The sequence below is a fragment of the Capra hircus genome, chromosome 16 (genome assembly GCF_001704415.2).
Source record: "Capra hircus breed San Clemente chromosome 16, ASM170441v1, whole genome shotgun sequence".
Lineage (NCBI taxonomy): Eukaryota > Metazoa > Chordata > Mammalia > Artiodactyla > Bovidae > Capra > Capra hircus.
In genome coordinates, this window is record NC_030823.1 from 40,338,368 (window position 1) to 40,359,900 (window position 21,533).

Sequence of the window (21,533 nt, forward strand, 5' to 3'; positions counted from 1 at the left end):
AGTGCTGGAGGCAGAAAGCCTATCTTTGTCTGGGTGATGTCACCAACGAAAAGCCCTGTTCTTGCTCAAAATTAGGGGTAAGCCCAGCTGTGTCTGAGGGTAAACGGAAAGGGCAGGTGAATAATCATTTGTTCCTGTCCCAAAGCCCAACCCCTGAGACTCACTATCCTGGTGGAAAAGCTGAAGGATGGCAGACTCCTGGGGATTGAAGAAGAGGGTAGCCATGTCATTGTAGGTCTCATTGGGACAAAAAAAGGTCTTGATACTTGAATTCACATCTTCTGATGTGACCTGAGAAGCAAGAATCAAAAAGTCAAACACAGGTCCCTGACCAGGGCACCTGAGATTTCAAGTGGGACGTCTCCAGTGAGGTTGCAACAAACCTGGCATGCAAACTTTATTCATAATAAAACAGGTAGCAAAAACAGATCGAGATCCAAAAGCAGCCAACTGTGATACTGTATTCCTCACCCATTTTGAGAAAGAATCAGGATGACGGCCCTTATTCACGCACATTTGCAACAAAAATATAACCACAGCCATGATTCACTGTGGGTCTGGCTCAGTGCTACTTCTGTCAGAGGCGCTGGGGGAAGCCTGGTCCCCAGGGACCACAGACCATGGAGGACGAGGTAGAGGCCTGACAAGAGGCCCAGAGTGGTCAGGTGTCTGCAGAGGAGAGTCCAGGGCACTGCGGACCTAAGCCCAGCTTTGTTCCAAGTGGAAAAAGCCTCTGCCCCGAGTTTGCTGCAGGAGAAACCTGTGTATATGAGGCCTACTGCAGGTACCTTGCTCCTGGTTGCCCATCCCTCACCTGGCTGAACAAAACCCAAGATGGGAAAAGACGAGATTTCTTCACATCCCAGCCCTCTTACCCTCTTCATCATCTTGTGTGAGCAGATGAGAGCCTGGCACTGCTAGACTCATCAGAGGGGTGTTTGTTTTCTGGCTGCTGGTGTTCAGCAGCACAGGGGGTGAACCTCATACCTGTCCCTGGGCAAACAACTAATGGGTGTTACTGCAAAGCTAACTGAGGAGACGGATTGTTCCTGGATCCCATTCCATCAGTGACACTGTAGAGATGCCCTTACGTGGACACTGTAATGACAGCAGGCCATGGGTTAGTATAATCCTACAAGGTGCGCCTGGCTGGGCAACACAACCAGATGAAGGCTGCTGCAGGAAACAAGGGAGCGCCCCCTATGGGCAGAACCTGGCAGGGAAGAGCGGGCAACCGGGATGTGTGTGCAGAGCTGTCAAAGGTGGACAAGCTGAGGAAACAGCTTAATAACCAACAACGCAATGTTTCCCCAACTCAGGTCTGGAGGAACCCAGTGCTGAAGGCGCACTGGAAACAGTCCTGTGGTCAAGTGCATAGAAGAGCTCCAATGCACTTGCTGGAAATCAGTGTACCTGCAACAAGCAGGGAACAGGCTCCATGATCAGACAGACCCAACTCGCACCCTGTCACCCTCTATGACCTCGGGAAAGGTACTCCATTTCGTGAAGCTTCCGTTTCCTCTTCTATAACACGGGAATGACACCTATCTCAGGCTACCTATTACTAGCTGACTGGTCTTGGGCAAGACCTCAGTTTGCCTCAGTTTTCTCATCTGTCAAGTGGGGACAATACTAGCCAGAGTAGCCATGGTAAAAACTAAGTGAGGTCATGTACGTACAGTGCTTAGTGGAGCGTCTGGCACACAAAGAACACGCCGAACATTCCTAACACTTACTGGAACTTTAAAGGCCCTGAGAAGTCTTGTGTTCAAGAAACCTACTTAGGCCTGGTTATCTCATCTGAATCTGTTTCCATTTGTTTGCTCTTGAATCATGTGTACAAATGCTCCTTAGAACACACTTTGGAAAGTACTGGCCTGGTAAGGAGGTGGCCTTGGGGAATAACCAGTAACAGGGATTGACAGATTTTTCCTGCGAAGAGTCAGAGAGTAACTATTTTAGGCTTTGCAAGCCACATATAGTCTCTAGTCCATGTTCTTCTGGCTTTCTTTTCCCAACTCTTAGAACTGTAAAAACCATTTTTAGCTCCGGGGCTACACAGCAACAAGCAGTTGCCAAGGGCTAGATGTGGTCCATGGCCCACAGTTTGCTGATCTCTGATTGAGTACATTCTAGCTATTTAGTGTTCCTGGAGACACGGAAGATGCAGCCATTCTAGACAAAAGCCCAAAGGGGCTCGGAGGGACTCCAGTAGCTCCCCAGGGGCCATTAAGTCATGTACTCAGAGAATCTCCAGCCTCCACCCTAGGGTCCACTCTCAGATCCAACACACATTGTAAACTAAGCTCCAATGCCTACCTCACTGTAGGGGTCAGGGGAGAGAGAGGAGTCCCCTCTTTGATGACCAGGACTGTTCACAAAAGTGAAAAAGAGCCAGTTTGGTGAACATCCTCTCTTAGGTAAAATGACAGCTACGAAGCCCAGCCCCCATCCCCATCCCCCACCTAGCAATCTGACTCAGGTGTGGAACAGTGAACCAATGCATATACTGGCTCTAAACAGAAGCACGTCATACATTCTGGATGCTTCGTCTTTGTGGACATAGGACAAGGGCAGCAGGTACACAGGGGGTTACCTGGAGCGGGATGGAGTCATTCCCAACTTGAGCTGCAGAAGTCACCTGGCGGCATTCTCCCAACACCATGGAGGCCACAAACACCACCACGGTGGTCACCAGGGACACCAAGAGGCTCTCCAAGACTCTAGGAGGCAAAACACAGCTGTTAGCATGGATTAAAAAGATACCTGGTCTTGGGAACTCGAAACTGCCTACCCCCAACCCTCCCTGCCCCCAGAGCATGCACAGCTGCCCCTGGGCAGTCAGCACATGTGCAGAATGTATCAGCGGCTTGCTGCGTTCCAGCAATCTCTATGTACAAATCTGTACAGGTGGTTAGTGGTGAGGCTGCTGCGGCCACATCATCTCTCTCCAAGGAATGAATGGCCTCCCACTTTAAGTCCCAGGGTGAGAGTCTCATGACAGCACACCTCTTGGTGGGGCCGATACTGACTCTGCCATGAGTCCCCGTGGCCAAGTCCAGACAGGCCGGGAGCCAGAGTGGCTCTGATATAAGTTAAGCTCAGCCGCAGTCTCTTGGTCTGTCTGATAAACACATTTATGTTCTCAGTCTTAGACGTGACCTGGAAGCTGGCGTGGGAAGTGGGGTCTATTCCTCAGGAGAGATGGCCCGGTCCACACGGGGCCCGGGAGCCGCAGCAGGTGGGGGAGGCGACTGCGAGGGTACCTGACGAGCTTAGGTTTCGGGTGCACGTTTCGCATACGGTACTTTGCAAGCCTCTTGTTCAGACAGTTGAACGTGGCTCCCAGGAGGCCCCCAATGACCCCCATCGCGATGAAGAAACCCAAGTCCATAGCTGTCCAGAGATGACATTTTTTATCAGAGTCAGAGCACTGAGAGAAAGGGCAGGGGAGGGAGAGAGAAAAACCAGAGTGCCCGTGAGAACAGGAAGGGGCAGGAGCAGAGAAGACAGAAACGAGAGGCGAAGCGGTGCTGGAATCCTGTCCACACTGAGCATACGCGTGCAGGAGGCTACAGCGCTCAGGCGCACCTACCTCTGCCAGCTTCTCGCTGCTACTTTACTAAAGAGCAGTTGTCATGGGCCAAGAAAGAAATTCTGAGGGTAAGGACAAAACATACCTTAAACTCGCCGAAGTTCAGCAGCCCAGGGAGCTGGAAGGAACCCCAACTTCCAAACTGAATTCCAGAACGAAAGAAGTTGAGGGTGAAGGTGGCAGACATGGAGCAGAAGAGCTGGGAAACAGGTGACAAAAACAAAAACAGCTGAAAGCCACAAGTCCTACTTCCTCCCGTAAACCTATTGCTCCACACAGAGACCTCCAACTCCAGGTCTGGACATGGGGCTCTGGTGACCACGGCTGTAAGTTCACCTCAAGTGTGAAAAGCTGGAAATCGGGCTAGTGGGAGTTTCCATTCAGCCTTTTCTGGACTATTTAAAGTCTATGGTGCTCCAGACCCTAGGCTAAAAGAGGAACAGTAAACACCAGAGGCAGAATGTGTTCCCCGAGCGAGCAGATGGGCGCTCAGTCAGGACCACAGCTGGTCTCACCTTCCCAGTCAGATAGTTCGTCATCAGAGGGTTAACGTCTCACTGGGGACGGGAAGGATGTTGACATGGGAAGTAGAGAACAGTCCACAGGAGTTAATATGGAACTAGAATACAGTCCATAGGAGGATACAGGCATCCAGAGCAAAGGAAGTCAGTCTGGCCTCATCAAAACTACAGGTTAACCTGAAACTATCCATTAAATCGAGCCTTTTACCACTGGGATACGTCCCTTATTCACTTTGGTAATTCCCCTTGTCTCAAAGTCTCCTTTAACACTAATAAACTACTTTTTGTTGCTGAGTTGCTCAGTTGTGTGACTCTCTTGCAACCCCATGGGCTGCAGGCCATCAGGCTCCCCTGTCTATGGGATTTCCCAGGCAAGAATACTGGAGTGGGTTGCCATTTCCTTCTCCAGAGGGTCTTCCCGACCGAGCCAGGGACTGAATCCAAGTCTCCTGCACTGGGGGTGGATTCTTTACCATGGAACCACCTACAGCAGCCTTATTTTGGTTAGCACTCACATGATCTACCTTTTCTGTTCCTTTTATTTTCAGACATTTATGACTGTACATAAAGTATGTCTGTGGTAAACAGTGAAAGAGGAGAAAAAAAACTCCTGGTAAATGTATCGAGTAAGAGTTGTCCAGATGAAACCTGGGGTGGGGGTGGGTGGTTAAGCTTGCGGAAGGCCCCCCTTACCACTCTCCATGTGAGCCCTTGGTTCCAGAAGGATGAACCCTCCTCCAGACTGAACAGGGTGCCCCCAATGGGGGCCCCAAAAGCCGCAGCAACTCCGGCAGCTGCCCCTGCTGATACAAAGTCCCGCTTGTCTCTGAGGGGTGGAGAGAGAGATGGTTTATCTGAGAAACAGTCCTCAGGCTGCAAAGGGCAGTTTGCTCACTTCCTTATGCACTGACATTTTATTATCTTGAGACCCAAGAACAGTCAGGCCTCACAAAGGGCTTCGGTTTCTGCCGAACTGACTCGGCACTGAACACAGTTCACTAACCAGCCAGATGCTCTCCCCCATTGAACTCCGCCAGGCAGGGGGTTCCCTGATGTTAGTCAACTCCAAGCATGAACTCTCAGATGGCAGATCGAAGATTTCCGGTGTCACCACTGAGCCACCGGCTCCCTAGACCTTCCTTCCAGAAAGCCCAATACCAGAGAAAATGGCCAAGTGTGGCTGCAAGCAGAAGGACAGGTGACAGTGCCCGGCACGAAGGTGAGAAGGTGGACCCCAACCCGGGTGTGAGCCCCTGACTGCAGGGCCTTGCCAGGCATGCAGGTCAGTAACACCTGCAAATTGCACAGGGTGCAGAGACCTTCCAAGCCTGAAGTGGCGGACCAAGTAAATAAACTCCAATCTTGATACTATGCCAATGGACTTTCCCGGTTGTATTTTTGATTTGGACCATGTTCTGTGTTGCCAGAGATGCTTCTAGGCCCCAGATTATGGCAAAACAGAAGCTGTGATACCTGCTTGCCCCTTGTGCTCCTAATCGTCAGAAAAATAATTCAAAGCCCATCTCCTTCCCGACGGTCGGGTTCTGCATGCAGCCTACCCAAGCTGGGGAGACCGTGAGCCCGGTTACAGCAAGTACAAGATCTCAGTGGCAATAAACGAACAGCTTGTTTTTTTAAAAAACAAAAACACCCCAATTTCTAACCTTTCCATACCTGTCACTTCGAAAATAGGGGAAATTAAACTGGATCTTTCGTAAGGAGATGCTCTGAAACTAGAATGGGAGAAAACAGAGTTAGGGAGGGGCCCGAGGCTGCAGGAAGCCACAGCACTGAGAGTCCCCGCAGCCTGACCGCTCCTGGGCAGGAGCCACAAGGAGGAGAGTCTAGGACAGCAGCTGCTAAAAGAGGTGACTTTGAAGAGGAACTTCTTTCCTACCCCCGGATTCCTAGGCTCTTTGGAAACTGCATTTTGTACACAGTCAACAAGTCTGAAAGGAAAAGGGGAAACAGCTGGGTGAAGGGTGGAGAGAAACGGAAAGCTGCTACGGAAGGCAACGTGAGCTCTGCTCGGGGCAGTCACCAGGGAAGAGCCAAGTGACTGCCTGACAAAGTCTCAGACTACCGCCCCATCCTGGCCTGGCCTCCTTCTACCTCTCAGCTTACTTCCTAGAGGCCAGTGCATGGAGATGAGATGAGGCAATAACAGGAGAGATCAAAAGATGGGCTCTGGACGACAGGGACTTCTCTCCTTCTCCTGGACAACACGATGACCACAGCCAACTCCCTCCCCTTAGAATGTGAGACATAAACTGTTTACAAGTGACAGTTCACAAGGAACTGAGACTTTCCTCTGTGGACCAGCCTGTGAGAAGGGAAGTCTGGGAGTCCGAGTGAGCCCCTTGGCCTCCCTGAGCCTCAGTTCCTCATCTAGGAATGATGAGGAGGAGGACAACTAAACCCGAGGGGGCTTTTTTCTGGTTGGGCCACATGGCTTTGGGATCTTAGTTCCCCAACCAGGGACGGGACCCGGGCCCATGGCAGTGGAAGCTCAGAGTCCTAACCACTGGACTCACCAGGGAAGTCCCTAAAGTGGCTTTAAAGAAGAGAGGAGACGGGACAAGAGAGTCTGGCCCAGATGGCACCTGATGAACAGCAGTTGTTATTCCCTTGCTGCATCCAATGGTATCAGCGTTGGCCTGTGCCTGAAACCATCATAGCCAAGGCTTCCAGCCTCTCTTGAGACGCTCTGCAAGCCACCCTGTGTGCAGGTGCTTGGCAACGGCTGTGGGAGCACCGGGTAACTTTCGTTTAAACTTTCTCTCTGTTCCATTTCTGCTCCCAGGACCCCACAGGGCCCCAGTACAACCTCCAGGTACCAGCTACCTGCTCTCCTGGGAGACAGATCTCATAGTTTCTCATCAACCCAAACTGATAATGGAGACCAAGGCCACATTAGGGTGCTCTTGATGGATTTTTTTCCAATTTTAACCACGGACATGCCCCTGCCCAGGAGGCCCACTCTGAAGGCTAATTAGCCCCCGACAGCCCATCAACCCTTACCTGTGGGAGGCCAGCCCCCACCACTGCTCCACTGTGGATCATGGGGCCTTCCTTCCCCACGAAGAGCCCTGGGAACAGGTGGAAAAAGGCAAGACAATCTATCAGCACAGAACAATCTTTGTTACATAGACCTTTCTCTTGACAACTATAAAAGAGGTGATCAAGCGACTTGCTAACAGTAAGAGTGAGTCAAATCCCCATCAAATAAGATAAAGTAACCTTGAAATTCTAAATTGGGGGTCAGCAAATCATAGCCTGTGGGACAAGACAGGCTTGCTGCCTATTTTTATACAGCCCAAGAGCTCAGAATGGTTTTTTACATTCTCAAATGGATACATTTGAAGTGGTTATATAAGTTTAAGCACCTACATAATAGCTCCTTTTTGCCACTTGGCCCACAAAGCCTAAAATATTTACCATCTGGCACAAAAATCTTGCTGACTTTGCTAAAAGCCAACTCCACAAACCAACTAGACAGACACTCTACTTTGAAACTCAATGGTGCCCTGGTCAGACAGCTCTGAATGGTAACTTATTAACAGCATTTACATTTAAAAACTAACTCATCAACAAAAAGTACAGAGATCTGTTTGAGGGCAGAAACTTCAAGGCCACATCTGCTTAATGTACACCCATAATGATTCTTGTCGCCTTCACCCCTGGAAGGCTTGAAGGATAAAGGTCAGGAAGACGCTTTGATGACTTCCCTGGTGGTCCGCTGGCTAAGACTCCAAGCTCCCAATGCAGGGGACCTGGGCTTGATCCCTGGTCAGGAAGTGGATTCCACATGCTACAACCAAAAAGATCCTGTGTGCTGCAAATAACAGGGCTTCTGAGGTGGTGCAATAAAGAAATGGCGCCTGCTAACACAGGAAATGCAGGAGATACGGTTTTGATCCCTGTGTTGGGAAGATCCCCTAGAGGAAGAAATGGCAACCCACTCCAATATCCCTGCTTGGAGAATCCCAGAGACAGAGGAGCCTATCAGGCTACAGTCCACAGGGTCACAAAGAGTTGGACACGACTGAGGATGCTTGCACACCCCAAATAAGACCCAGCGTAGCCAAATAAATAAATAAATATTTTTAAAAAACAAAAAGAAGAAAGAAAGACCCTCCTGACCTCCAGCCACACTGAACAGCACTCCAAAGACTTTGCAGAGCAGGGTTCGGAGACGCACGATTCCAGGCACTTTCACGCCGTTCAGATAGCATTTGATCTCGGGGATCCCAGAACCGGCTGCCACTGGCTGAGGGGGAGAGCAGGCATACTGAGAAACTCAGAACCCACTGGCCTCATCCTGCACAGCACCACACTCAGTAGGCCTGATGCATTTCTAACAAGTTCCTGGTGATTTAACATCTCTTGAGAGGGGAGGCTTTTCAACAATCAATCTGTTCAGTCGCTCAGTTGTGCCCGACTCTTTGCGACCCCATGAACCGCAGCATGCCAGGCCTCCCTGTCCATCACCAACTCCTGGAGTCTTCCCAAACCCATGTCCATCGAGTCGGTGATGCCATCCAACCATCTCATCCTCTGTCATCCCCTTCTCCTCCTGCCCTCAATCTTTCCCAGGATCAGGGTCTTTTCAAATGAGTCAGCTCTTCGCATCAGGTGGCCAAATACTGCCCTTTATTTCCAGAGATTCTTACCTCATTTGTCTAAGCTGGTCACTTTTAAAGTTCTTTAAGGTTTAAAGCATTTGTTATTCTAAGATGTTTTTACAGTTCCCCAGGTGTTTCTTCTAATGTGCTGCCAAGGTTGAGAAGCAACCTTCTAGTCTAGATTGTTCCTCTTTTATCTCCCCAGAGCCTGAAACCACTTTCAGAAAACCTAAGTGAAAGAGAGATCACTTTTTCTACAGGAATCTATACTCTTAAGACTAAATCAGTGTCTTGACATTTTGGAAATGAAGATGGAGAAAAATGGAGAACAACCTCAGGAGCAAGAGGCAAGACCCCCACTGCCTCATCCCCATCACACCTCACCTCAATTAGGACAAGAAGGCTTGCGAAGAAGACAAACGTCAAGTTGAAACCCAAGAGTTCCAGGAGGGACAGTGCAAGACAGCCTTTCTGGCTGCACTCCTCCACCGCTGCAGACATGGGGTTAAGGAAAAGGAGCCTGCCAGCAGGGGTGGTCCTGCCACCACTAGATATGAAGCAGTTTCTCTTCCTCTGAAGCATGGGGGCTGCTTACTGCACTTCTTCCTGTTTTCCACATATAAACCTCACAAAAACACAACTGTCTGAGATGTCTTCTCATTGGTGTTTTCAGTCATTAAGTCACGTCTGACTCTTTCGCAACCCCATGGACTGTAGCCTGCTGGGCTCCTCTGTCCAAGGGATTTCCCAGGCAAGAATACTGGAGTGGGTCTCCATTCCCTTCTCCAGGGGATGTTCTCAACCCAGGGGTAGAAACCGCGACTCCCGCATGGGCAGGCGTTGAGCCACCTGGGAAACCTTTGTCTCCTACACTAGGAACCATTTTAAAATCATGAAATACTTCAAACATTACAAGATGTACAAACATCTATACCCTCAGAGCCTTAACAAATCTCAGTGTTAAGCCACATCTGCTCCAGGTGCTTTTTGAAAATTAAAACACTAGATACCATTCAAAACAGCAACAAAACCCCTTGTGTTTCCCTCTCTCCTAGAAGAAACCCCTAACCTGAACCCTTGCACATCCTCCCTGGAACATGTCCATGTGCATCCACACTGTTCTCAGTGTTTCTGAAATTGAAACAGTGGCGTTGCGGTTGATGCACCTTCTACCCTTGCCTTCTCTCCCTCAACACTTTTTGAGAATTAGCCATGTTGATCTAAAAGCTCTGGTTCAATTTTACTTCTCTGTGAAATTAAAATTACACCATCCGAATTACAACTGGCCCACTCGCCCCTCTGGTGTGACAGCAGTGTTTTGCAATCCCAGAGATGCAATGAACATCTCTGTGCATGCCTGAGGGCCACACCTAGAACACAAACACAGGAGTCAGGGGCGCCACCTTCCTGTGTATTTAATTTTCACTTCCCTGCTGGTGGTGAGGTAAGCGCTCTTCCACAGGTAATTTTCCTCTTCTGAGAACTGTCTGCTCACATCCTTTATACGTTTTTCTACTGAGCTGTTTCGGCTTTTTTCTTAACTGAGTTGCCATTCTCCCTCTATTATGGATTCTAGTTATTTGTCTCTTAAATGCACAGAGAATCACTTCTCCTAAGCTGTAAACTTGTTTTTCAGTTTGTTTATGGGGTTTTATTGTCTGCGTTTTGTTTTTTTTTTTTGGCGTGCGTATAAACAAAATGTTTACTTTGATGTCATCAAGTTTATTGATCTTCATGCCTTCTGGAGTTCTTAGAAATTACTCCCTAGTCTTGATGTTACAGTCTCTTCAAATGTTGTTTTGCCTATTTACATCTTTAATCCATCTGGAATTAACGTATAGCACAAAGTAAGAATCTAATTTTGAATTTTTCCAGATGGGTAACCAATCTCCCAGCATTTTTTATTAACAAACCCATCCTTTCTCACTGACTTATAATATTAACTCCACTCACTGCATTGCTGTATGTGTGTGGGCCGGTTTCTGCTTCTCTATTACTTTCCACTGGTCTAATTGGGTGTTCTTGTACCAATATGACACTGGGTTAACTACTGTATCTTAAATTACGTAAATCTTGACATCTAGGATGGCCAGTCCCATCTGCTGTTCAAAGCTGTCTCAGATACTTCGGGCTCTTTATGATTCCACACAAATTTAGGAAGAGAATTTTCAAGTTCCATGAACAATTCTAGTGAGACTTTCCTTGGAACCACAATCAGTTCACAGACTGATGAGAAAAAACAGGTATCTGGGCTTCCTGTGTTACTACCATGACCACGAGCATCTTTCTATTCAAGTCTTCCTCTGTGCCCTTTGATAATAATGAAAAACTTTAAACCCAAGTGGCCAATAAGTAGCTCTTCAAAGATCACGTCTGTAAACTCATTTCTGTATGGGAAAGCAGGGTGAGCAACCACATATGTTGGGGAACACTGTGACCCCTGTCAAGGATACAAGCCTGCACCACTCCAAACTTGAGCTGCGTGAAGAGCCGAGCAAAGAAGTCCACAAAGAGACCCACCTGGGAAGAGAACAAGAGCTGTCACCTGAGTTTCCACGCTGTCATAGGCACTCCCCTGGAAACATAGCCTCCCACCCCCCCACCGCTTGTTCTTGTTGGTCACACGCACCCATGCTACCAACAGGCCATGTGTGAACAGGCCTTTCCTTAGTCAAGGAGTGCCCCACCTGAGTCTGGTCCCACAGCCCTTCTGAGGACAAAAGAAGGGGTGTAGCTAAGCTGTCAGAAGGAGAGTTACAACACATAGGGATAAGAATAAAAAAAGAACCTAAGACCAAGGAAGACTGAGAGCGCTTAGAAACAGCACAGAGGCGTGTGAGGGCCTGCTCTGCTCTTCCAAAGGCAGGGTCAAAAGAAGAAATCCAAACACATTTTCAGTGATCCTTAGCTGGGTAAGTGTAGAAAGGATTAGGGTATCAGAATATTACTTTGAAAGCCAGTACCTACTCAGAAGTAGTATACGCCTCTTGCACGTCTATTGTTATTCATTCGCTAAGTTATGTCCGAGTTTTTGCAACCACCTTGACTGCAGCACGCCAGGCTCCTGTCCTCCACTATCTCTCAGAGTTTGCTCACGTTCTTGTCCATTGATGATGCCATCCAACCATCTCATCCTCTGTCACCCCCTTTTCCTTCTGCCCTCAATCTTTCCCAGCATCAGGACTTTTTCCAATGGGTCGGCTCTTTGCATCAGGTGGCCAAAGTATATTCAGGACTGATTTCCTTTAGGATTGACTGGTTTGATCTCCTTGCATTCCAAGCGACTCTCCAGAGTTTTCTCCACCACAATTCAAAAGCATCGATTCTTTGGCACTCGGTTATTACCATTTCATAAGTCATGACTCTGATTTATAACCATTGTACAGCCAATGGTTAACCTGGTGAATAAGAGAAAACCACTCCTGTTCCACTAGCTCACTCTCTGAAGTGCATGCTCAGGACTTCAGAGAACTGGGAAGACTTCTGACCATGTGAATTCAGGATCAAAGGCTTTGTGCCTTTAACTCTGGTCTTCCCACAAACCAGTGCTTGGGGGCTTTTAAATACTGAAACAATAAACAGTGACAGATCAAAGGAGAAGAGAGCCAGCAGCAAGAGGAGATGGTTGCTACATTATTAAGGCAGGTCTGCTTTCCCACAACAGGAGGGTGTTCAGTGGAGTTGCTAGAGTTTGACATGACAGTTGCAGAAAGACTAACACCTATATGGCTAGCGACTATGCTTATTACACGGTAATTGGCAACCAGGCAACTATATAGCAAAATAAAACAATTACATCAGCCCACAGTACCCCCACAATGGCAGAACATTATCAAAGAGGCCTCCTGAATGCTATTAATCTTAAATAGTAAGATGTTCCTTGATCTCTGAATTTACTACAGTAAAAATCTGAAATTAAAACCTGTGGTCAGTTCTTGTGGCTATGTTATGTTTAAACATGTATTTACACTTAACGGGTATGTTATGTAGAATTAAGTTTGAAACCTGTGGTTAATTCTAGAGAAAGGTGATTAACAGGCTACTGCTTAAGAATACATATACAGTGTTATGGGCTAGTGTTTGTGGTCTCGCCTGCCCACTCCCAAATTCGTATGCTGAAATGCTAACCTCCTCTAATTAGGACGTGGGAGGGGGCTGTGTAGGTAATTAGGTCATGAATAGGATTAGTGTCCTTATAAAAGAGACCCCAGAGAGCTCCCTTGCCTCTCCTGCCACCTGAAGACACAGCAAAAAGACGCCCATGTGTGAGTGACAAATTGGGCCCTCACCAGACACCAGATCTGGTGGCCTGGACGTTCCAGACCCCAGAACTGTGAAAAGTAAATGCCTGTTGTTTAAACCCCTCAGTCCATGGTACTTTTGCTTTAGCAGTCTGGATGGATGAAGACAATCCCCTTTTCTAACAACGTATTGACAAAAATCAGATTTGACATTTATCATTTGGATTACAAACTCTTCCAGCTTCTCTGCTCCGGGTTGAAGCACAGTGAGTCAGCAGTTATGGTTCCAGAGTTTTGCTATGACAATCTTTGGCGATGTTTCATGATTTCTTCTCGTCTGGGATTCATCTGTGAACGTGCTGACCCAGAACCCTGTGCACTTAGGCGTATTCCTCTACCCACAACTGCCAGCTCTACCTTCTAGGTAAAATGAACAGTGTTCAGGGAAGAGGGACGGCGTAATGAGTTCATGGAGATCCGCGATGTCCTGTTTACTGGCATGCTGTGCTTGAGCAAAGAGCATAATAGCCACACTTTTGTTCTCATCATGTTGCTTTCTCCCTGCAGAGTGACCTCAGCATCCACTAAGCACCCTCCCCACTCTGCCATCTACCTAATGGGACCACATAACAAAGGACAGGTCTTGAGCAAGACTTCGAGTGCTTTAAAGGGCATCAGCGTTGCATGGCTCACTTGCATTTCATAAATTGAAAAGTATAAAAAAAGTATCAGGATTATACTTAAAAAAGAAAGAAAGAAAAAAGGCATTCTCTGTTATAAGGACAAATGACTTATCTGCCAGACTGGCGCATGCCCTCTGCCCTCTGCTGCCCCTTGGCCCACGATCTCCCCGCCTGCTCACCAGACCGGTGCAGACTCCAATGGCAAACACCATCATCCACTTGACTGCCTCATACTTGCGACCTTTCTGTTCACAAAGGAAAAGAATGACTCAGGATTATGATGGCAGCAAGGAGGGACTACATCTCAGCCAACCAGTGTCAGACTAGATTCCACACGGACAGCAAGCACAGAGATGATGTCTGGTGTGACAGGTAAGCTTTACAATGCAAGAATGAAGAATGCGAAGGGCCAGGCCAGGTGCACTGACAGTGGACATGCTGGCTGGCAGGCTGAAGGACTAAGGAACTAATAGATTTAATTTAGTTAATAGATGGTATTAATAGATATCCCATGAAAAGGGTTAAGAGTCCAAAGGTTAAGGAAAATCACTGAAGTATTTAGAACAAAAAAGAGGCTGTCCAAAAGAGACACAGATGTACAGAAAAGTCTTTTGGACGGTGTGAGAAAAGGTAAGGGTGGGATGATTTGAGAGAATAGCATTGAAATATGTACATTATCACATGTGAAACAGATGCATGAGACAGAGTGCTCAAGGGTGGGATGGGGGGGGTTCAGGATAGGGAACACATGTACACCCATGGCTGATTCATGTCAATGTATGGCAAAAACCACTACAATACTGTCATTAGTCTCCAATTAAAATAAATAAATTAAAAAAAGAAAAAGAGGCTGTCATAAAACCTACCTGGTCCCAAAAGATCAATAAGGAACTCACCTTATTATCCATAGTCTCCAAAACTTCCAGATAAGGGTCATTGATACAGCGATCATAATCCAAACTCTGAAAGAGGGATGTGTGAATAAAGAAAAAGTCATAAGCAGATAGGAAGAATTACCATAACCTGGAAAGGATAAACCTTCCAGTTCCCACCACTCAAAGCACTGATGGCCAGAGCTGCACCGAGGAGGGGATTGTTAGAAACACAGACTCTTGGACCTGCTCAGGTCCTTCTTAATCAAAATCACTTACACGGACGTTTCAGCAGCACGCCTGTAGGTGAATACTTAATGCTTTAGAAAGTTTTAAACTACATATTTTTAAGTGCCCTGTTTCTGCCAAACACTAAAAGACCTCATGCCCTCACTGGTGCTACCCAACTTACTCCATTAACAAACAAATGCTTCCATTAACCAGAACCAAATTAATTTAGCAAGTCTAATTTTAAGTATCTTCTGCAGTTAGCATCTGTGAAAAAGGTGAGTCACAAGACAAACATGGAGACTGTTTTAAAAAACAACTTCCAGTTTATGTTAGGAAGAGGCACAGATCCAGCCTGGCTCCTAACACAGTTCCTTAAACTTCACAGAACACAGCAGTTCTGCAAACGATCTGCAGGTGTGCCAGGGGCATTTCTGAGGAACAATTCAAAGGAAGTGATTTTATTTCTACATCATGCACAAGCAGCAACAGTCTGGCACCAAAGGAAAACAGTCTGCTGTGTGCTCTCTCCCCGTAACCTGTTGCTACCTACACATGAGCTAGTGAACAAACTTGGACACTGGCCCGGTGGCCACACTCCCACACAGGAGTTCAGAGTCAGCCGCTAAACCAACGCAGGTGTGACGTGTGACAGTTCATTCCATTTCTGTGACTACCCAAAGTCCAAATTCCTTTTCCAAAAGGGTCCTGGAGTAGCAGCAGGTGACTGATCAAATCAACTGTTATCCACCCAGTATGGAAGACTATGTAGTCATAGGGCTTCCCAGGTGATACTAGTGGTAAAGAACCTGCCTGCCAATACAGGGGACGTAAGAGACTCGGGTTGGGAAGATTCCCTGCAGGAGGGCATGGCAACCCACTTCAGTGTTCTGGCCTGGAGAATCCCATGGACAGAGGAGCCTGGCAGGCTACAGTCCATAGGGTTGCACATAGTTGGACACGACTGAAGTGACTTAGCATGCACACATTCATGTAGCCATTAAAAGAATTTGGACAGGTTTTCAAGGACAGATGTGGCCAATGTGCAAAGATTAAGTAAAAAAGGCAAGATGCAAAATAAATAAAGGCAGATGCAGATTAAATGGTGTAATAGCATCCTATTTTGATTAAACAAAGATTTGTATGTCAGCATACAATAGAAAACATTTGGGAAAACCGTTCACAATGGTTAACTCTGAGGTGGTAATTTCAGTAGCCACTCACAGCTGGATATTACTTAAAATTCTCCAGGCAAATATGGTGAACATTTTTTTATATTAGAAACAAAACTGTCTGCCTGATTATAAAACGAAAAAAAAACAATCAGGAAAAAAAATCAACCAGTAAACAATATTTCTGCTGGGAAACTAGACCCATCAGTGAATGATTAAACATATGTTTATCTAGTGATAATATATATATACATAAATACTTTACATATACACACACATACACACACACGCACACACACATACAGTAAACCCTTGAACAACAAACAGGTTAGGGGAAGCAACTTTCCACACAGGTAAAAATCCACATTTTGCTAATTCTCTCTCAAAAATGAAGAATTTGATAAATGGCTCAACCAAGGACAAGAAGCTGAAATAATGTGGATAGAATCAGGACTCAACCCTAGTTCTTTAGATTCCACACATTGTGATCTCTAATGGAACACAAATTTTTCCCCACACTTAAAATGTGTAAAATGAAAATACAGTATTTATTGAAAAAAAAAAAACCAAAACCTTGCATATAAGTGGAACTGAGCACTTTAAACTCATGTTGTTCAAGGGTTAACTGTATGTCCACGCACATATACATATATGTGTGTATGTATATACACATGTTTTAATCAATTAAGGACACCACATTCTAGGAACAAATGGGAAAAAATTAACATGTTGAAAAATATGATATCCTTCATGCCCAACATGTATAAAAATCACTAGCAATTATTTGCTTGATGGTTCTAATAACACCTAGGTTCCATGAACATTGAAAAGGTTTGCAGACGTCCACAACAGGCAAAGGTATAGCTACAGAAAGTAGATTAGTGCTTGCCCATGGTCAGGGGCAAGAAGAGTGGACAGTGACTGCTAACAGATGCATGTTTTCTCTCTGGGTGATGAAAATATTCGGAAATTGATTTGATGATAGTTGTGCAACTCTGTGAATATACTAAAAGCCACTGCATGTACAATTTAAATGAGTAAATTGTACAGAATGTGAATTATAGCTCAATAAGGCTATTAAAAGGGACATTTAGAAAGAACTGTAATATAAGAACACCAAACTTTTTTTTTTAAGTTTTGAAAATCTGACACTTGGTAAACATGTACCCATGAACTGTACGATCTGTTATTAAAATCAGATAATTCCTTCTCCTTTGCCATGACTAATTTTCTTTTATTTCTGCTGTATATGTTACTCTTTGGTTTGGGAAACTAACAACTTCTTTAAAATAAAATTCTTTAAAAATAAAACTTGTATAGGTAGGCTGCAGGGTTGATGTCCATGGTTACAAGCAAACATAGCATCCAGCTATAGGGCACAAATGGGGACTGAGGTGTAGCCCAAATTCACTCAGGAAGCCATCTTAGGGCTCACACAAAGAGCACCTTCGGTGGGCCTTTAGCAGGGGTATTGGCGTTGAAATGACTCAGAAAGGGGAGGCCTGTTATTCTAAGTCCTCAGCTCTGAGGGGGAGCCTTTCTCTACCTCAAAAGGGCACTATAGGTTCTGTGACATGCAGAAAAACAATACTCCTTGGGAATGGTCTCATCTCACAGACAGGAAATTGATACTATTCAAACCATCTATAATGAGAATGGATGTCAAAATGGGGATTCTAACATCTTGTAAGACCCCCAACTTATTAAAGAAAAAGTCAAGTATGTACAATGAACTCTTACTAAGGCAGGAACTGTGTGTGTCAGTCACTTGGTTGTGTCCAACTCTTTGCGACCCCATGGACTGTAGCCTGCCAGGCTCCTCTATCCATGGAATTCTCCAGGCCAAGAACACCAGGGTGGGTAGCCATTCCCTTCTCCAGGGGATCTTCCCAACCCAGGGATTGAACCCAGGTCTCCTGCACTGCAGGCGGATTCTTTACCAGCTGAGCTACCAGGGAAGCCCACTAAGGCAGGAAGGAGCACATTTTAGAAAGATCTTCAGCAGAAGGGTTTTCTAGTTGATCCCTCATAAACAAAATCTGAGCTGGCTTTTCTGAGTCAATGCCTAACTAAACTTGCTCTTACAGCAGATGCTCTCAAGAAGATGGTTAATTGAGAAATATTAATGACTCACATGGAAGAATATTAACCCATAAAATTTACACAAATATGCGTATCAGGTGAGAGTAAATACATTACTGATGAGTGCAACTTAGCAAAAAGAGTGAAGGGACAGAAGATCAATGGAGGAGACATGCAGTGTTGAGATCCCAGGAGGAGGATAAAGGCTGGGACAGCATCGGTTGTAACCATCAGAATGATATCACCAGGTTCAAGGGGGGATGGCAAGGTGACAGCACGAAATGGATCATCATACTAATTCTTGCAAATCTTTCTACTGTGTACAAGCAAACACGTATTTAAGAGTTATGGGACTTCCTTGATGGTCCAGGGACTAAGACTCCATGCTCCCAAAGCAGGGGGCCCAGGTTCCATCCCTGGTCAGGGAACTAGACCCCACATGCTGCAACTAAGAGTTTGCATGCCTTGACAAAGATTCAAGGTCCCGCTTGCTGCAACTAAGACCTGGCGCAGCCAAATAAATAAAATAAATTAATTATTTTTAAGAAGAAATATGAGATAATACATCACTGGATATAGTGCTTTTTGATTGATTAAAAGCACTCACATCAGAGTAACACATTATACCACTGCGGTACAGTTGGCAAATTTTAGACTCAAAATTATTTTGTTGAGTCAATTGCAAGGGGGAAAAAAAAAAGATGAAACAACAAAACAAAGGTGAAACAACAAGACAGAGATAAAGGTGGAATCTACTTCATCTCAAACCTATTTGACTTAAAAGATATATCAAACAAGTGCAACATTAGGACCTTACTTGGAACCCAATTCAAACAAACTATGAAAAAGTACTTACGACTTTATAAGTACTTTTATAAATACTTTATAAGTATTTATAAGGCAACTAGAAAACCCAAACACTGGTTGTTTGATATCAAGGACTTATTGTGAATTTCTTAGGTGTGAAAATGGCACTGGCTTATGATAGGGAAAAAAGTGTCCTTATCCACTAGAGACTTGAAATGAATTATTTATGGGTGAAATGATATGATGTATAGACTTTCCTTCAAGATAATATGGGAACGGGGAAGTGGATGGGTGCACACATGAAACAAGGTTAGGCATGACTGAACGATGCTGTCTGATGAGTACAGGGGGTTTTCAGTGTACTATTCTGCCCATTTTGTCTACATTTATGATTTGTAGCTTCTCATGGAACTTAAAAGAAAAAAAGTTCCATAAGAAGCTTCAAATCATAATAGATACACTAAATTCTACAGCAAGAGTGGATAAAATATTAGAAAGAAAATTAGTCTGGGTATGTTATTGCTCTAGAATACTGAATTTTTTAAGGACGTGGTATTCTTTTTAAGTCATTAAGTATAGACACGATTAATCTCACTTTGGGAATTAGTTCTAAGAAAGCAATTAAAGATAAACAAGAAAGGACGGTCACCACCACGCAATTCATAACATAGAAAACTCAGATAAAAAACATCTTATTTCATAGACAATGAAATACTATTTCCCCGTTTAAAAATGAATTACAGAAAAGTATTGATAAACAAAAATTTGTTATAAACTGGGAGGGAAAACCATGTTAAAATAGTGTATCTAGTAGAATTTCACTGTTATTTAAAAGAAGGCATGGAAAAGGACGTTTAGTAAAATCAATAGTCATCTTTTCATGAACAGGATTGTAGATTTTTCCCTAGCTTCTTTTTGCAAATCATATGAAAATCCTCTATCACAACCATGGCTTGTTTTTGCCATTTCAAAAGTCATAGTAATGTCACTATAAGCTGACTAAATAATAAAAGGTATACTCTAGCAGCACTGGCCTTAGTGCTCCCCACCACACAAAACACACACACTCTCTGTCTCTGAGTCCCGTGCATGAAGTCAGGAACTATAACCAAGAACTGACAGTTCCAAGAGAAGCTGCTTGGGCAGGAAACAATCATCTGAAAACTCAGTTCTCTTAGAAGAAAAGCAAGGCTTCCTGGCTCACACCTGTTTACAAGCAAATGCTCTCAGTGGCTTTGACTCTGGGTCTCTACAAGTTACAAAAGCAAACAGTCTAATGGCAAACACATGCTCTAACCAGGTTAAGGTGCAATAGATTGATGAAAGCCTGGAGACACACTCAGACCCTGCTTTGAGGCTAAAATGAGAAAAGGGTTTCTTAAACAGCCCCTTCTGACAAAGAAGTTATCTCTTACCTACTCACTCCCTGGAAGAGAAGGTCATAGAGCATCTCTGGTTGGAATCCTAATGCTTTTGCTTCAGTCTGAAGTGAGCTGGTCACTCACTTCTTCTGTTACCCAAGACAGCATCTAAAAATCTTACCTCATAGTCTTTCCTTGGAAGGATCTCATCCTCCTCCTCCTGTGTTTCTCCAAGGATGGTCTAGAAAAACAAATTCAGAGAAGGGAGACCCTTTCAATGTTTTTAAAAGTGGAAAGAGGCAGAAAAATTTACTGAACTTAGATACGAATTTCTAAATCCTCTGTAGCCATTATCATCAAATGGGAACACCTAAAACAAACAAAAAAACCATTTGGGGATGGGGGTGATGCGGTGAGGGTATACAGTCATCAGCTGCGCTCTTCACTCCTACCATACATTCTTCAAATCACCACTCATCTTCAGAACACTTCAAAGATGTCACCCGCCAGCTTAAGAGGGAAACAATTCAGGTTCCTTCTGACAACATGTGGAGTCTTACATCAGGAAAGACTTGTCAACTCTGAGGATACAACTCAAGTTTTCCCAGGGTGCTTTGCAGAGGGAAGCTGGATTATCAGTGACCCAGAAAGGGTGAAGGATACAGTGACAGAGCGCTGGAAAAACTAAGCCAGCGGCATGATATGCAAAGTCCAGTGAAGGGGTTCATTCTGAAAATGCTCATTTCATTCAAAACTCCTTTTAGGTGGAAACTAAAAAACTAATATGGATGAGATTGACTAGAGCTGGCCTAGATCTTCCCTCAGATTCCAGGGAGGGCTTATGAGAAAAGACCCCAGACTTGGGCACGTAAAGCCGGGCAGATGCTTCGAGAGCCTAGGGTGCGGAGCCCAGGCCCCACCCGCAGCCACCTGCGGGCCTAGCTCGACCCGGCCCCACCCCCGGCAACGCCTCTCGCAGTCCCTAAGCAACCGCCCCCTTCTCAGCCCGACTCCACCCGCTCCTTACCAGCTCCTCCGGGGTGCGGGTCTCACGGTCACCGCAGCAGCAGCACCACCTGCAGCAGCAGCACAGGGACCCTCTGCATCCCGCCATCTTCCTCCTTTACTGCCACTCTGGACCCCTCTGCCCACCTCCCTCCCACCCAGGATCCGCGCCTCACGTGACTGGTCCCGGGAGTGTCACGTGGCCCTCTCGAGCTTGAGGATGGAGACGGGGAGTGGCTGCAGACGGGTGGGGCGAGGGGTCGCGTCACATGACGGCGGAGGGCCGGCTTCCAGCGAGACTTCTGGGCGCGGCCATGTTGGGGGCGGGGCTTCCGGGGGTC

At 45.8% G+C, this 21,533-nt stretch overlaps 1 protein-coding gene across 2 annotated transcripts in view; it reads right to left on the reverse strand.

Annotated features, from left to right (window-relative positions):
- The window catches only part of CLCN6 (chloride voltage-gated channel 6), a 33,277-nt gene extending 11,810 nt beyond the window's left edge, over positions 1-21,467 (reverse strand). The window contains exons 1-14 of one of the 2 annotated variants that reach the window (XR_001919283.1): positions 21,215-21,409; positions 20,369-20,428; positions 14,562-14,627; positions 13,845-13,910; positions 11,195-11,261; positions 9,126-9,232; positions 8,260-8,386; positions 7,138-7,205; positions 5,791-5,849; positions 4,810-4,942; positions 3,681-3,794; positions 3,267-3,433; positions 2,597-2,723; positions 165-291 (exon numbers count right to left, since the gene is read on the reverse strand). Coding sequence is in view for 1 of the 2 variants with exons in the window: in XM_005690671.3 (XP_005690728.2) it covers positions 165-291; positions 2,597-2,723; positions 3,267-3,433; positions 3,681-3,794; positions 4,810-4,942; positions 5,791-5,849; positions 7,138-7,205; positions 8,260-8,386; positions 9,126-9,232; positions 11,195-11,261; positions 13,845-13,910; positions 14,562-14,627; positions 20,369-20,428; positions 21,215-21,301 (1,375 nt within the window). In the remaining variant the exon portion in view is untranslated. Of the gene's footprint in view, positions 1-164; positions 292-2,596; positions 2,724-3,266; positions 3,434-3,680; positions 3,795-4,809; positions 4,943-5,790; positions 5,850-7,137; positions 7,206-8,259; positions 8,387-9,125; positions 9,233-11,194; positions 11,262-13,844; positions 13,911-14,561; positions 14,628-20,368; positions 20,429-21,214 lie in introns of both variants that reach the window. The other variant, XM_005690671.3, reaches the window with a different exon arrangement.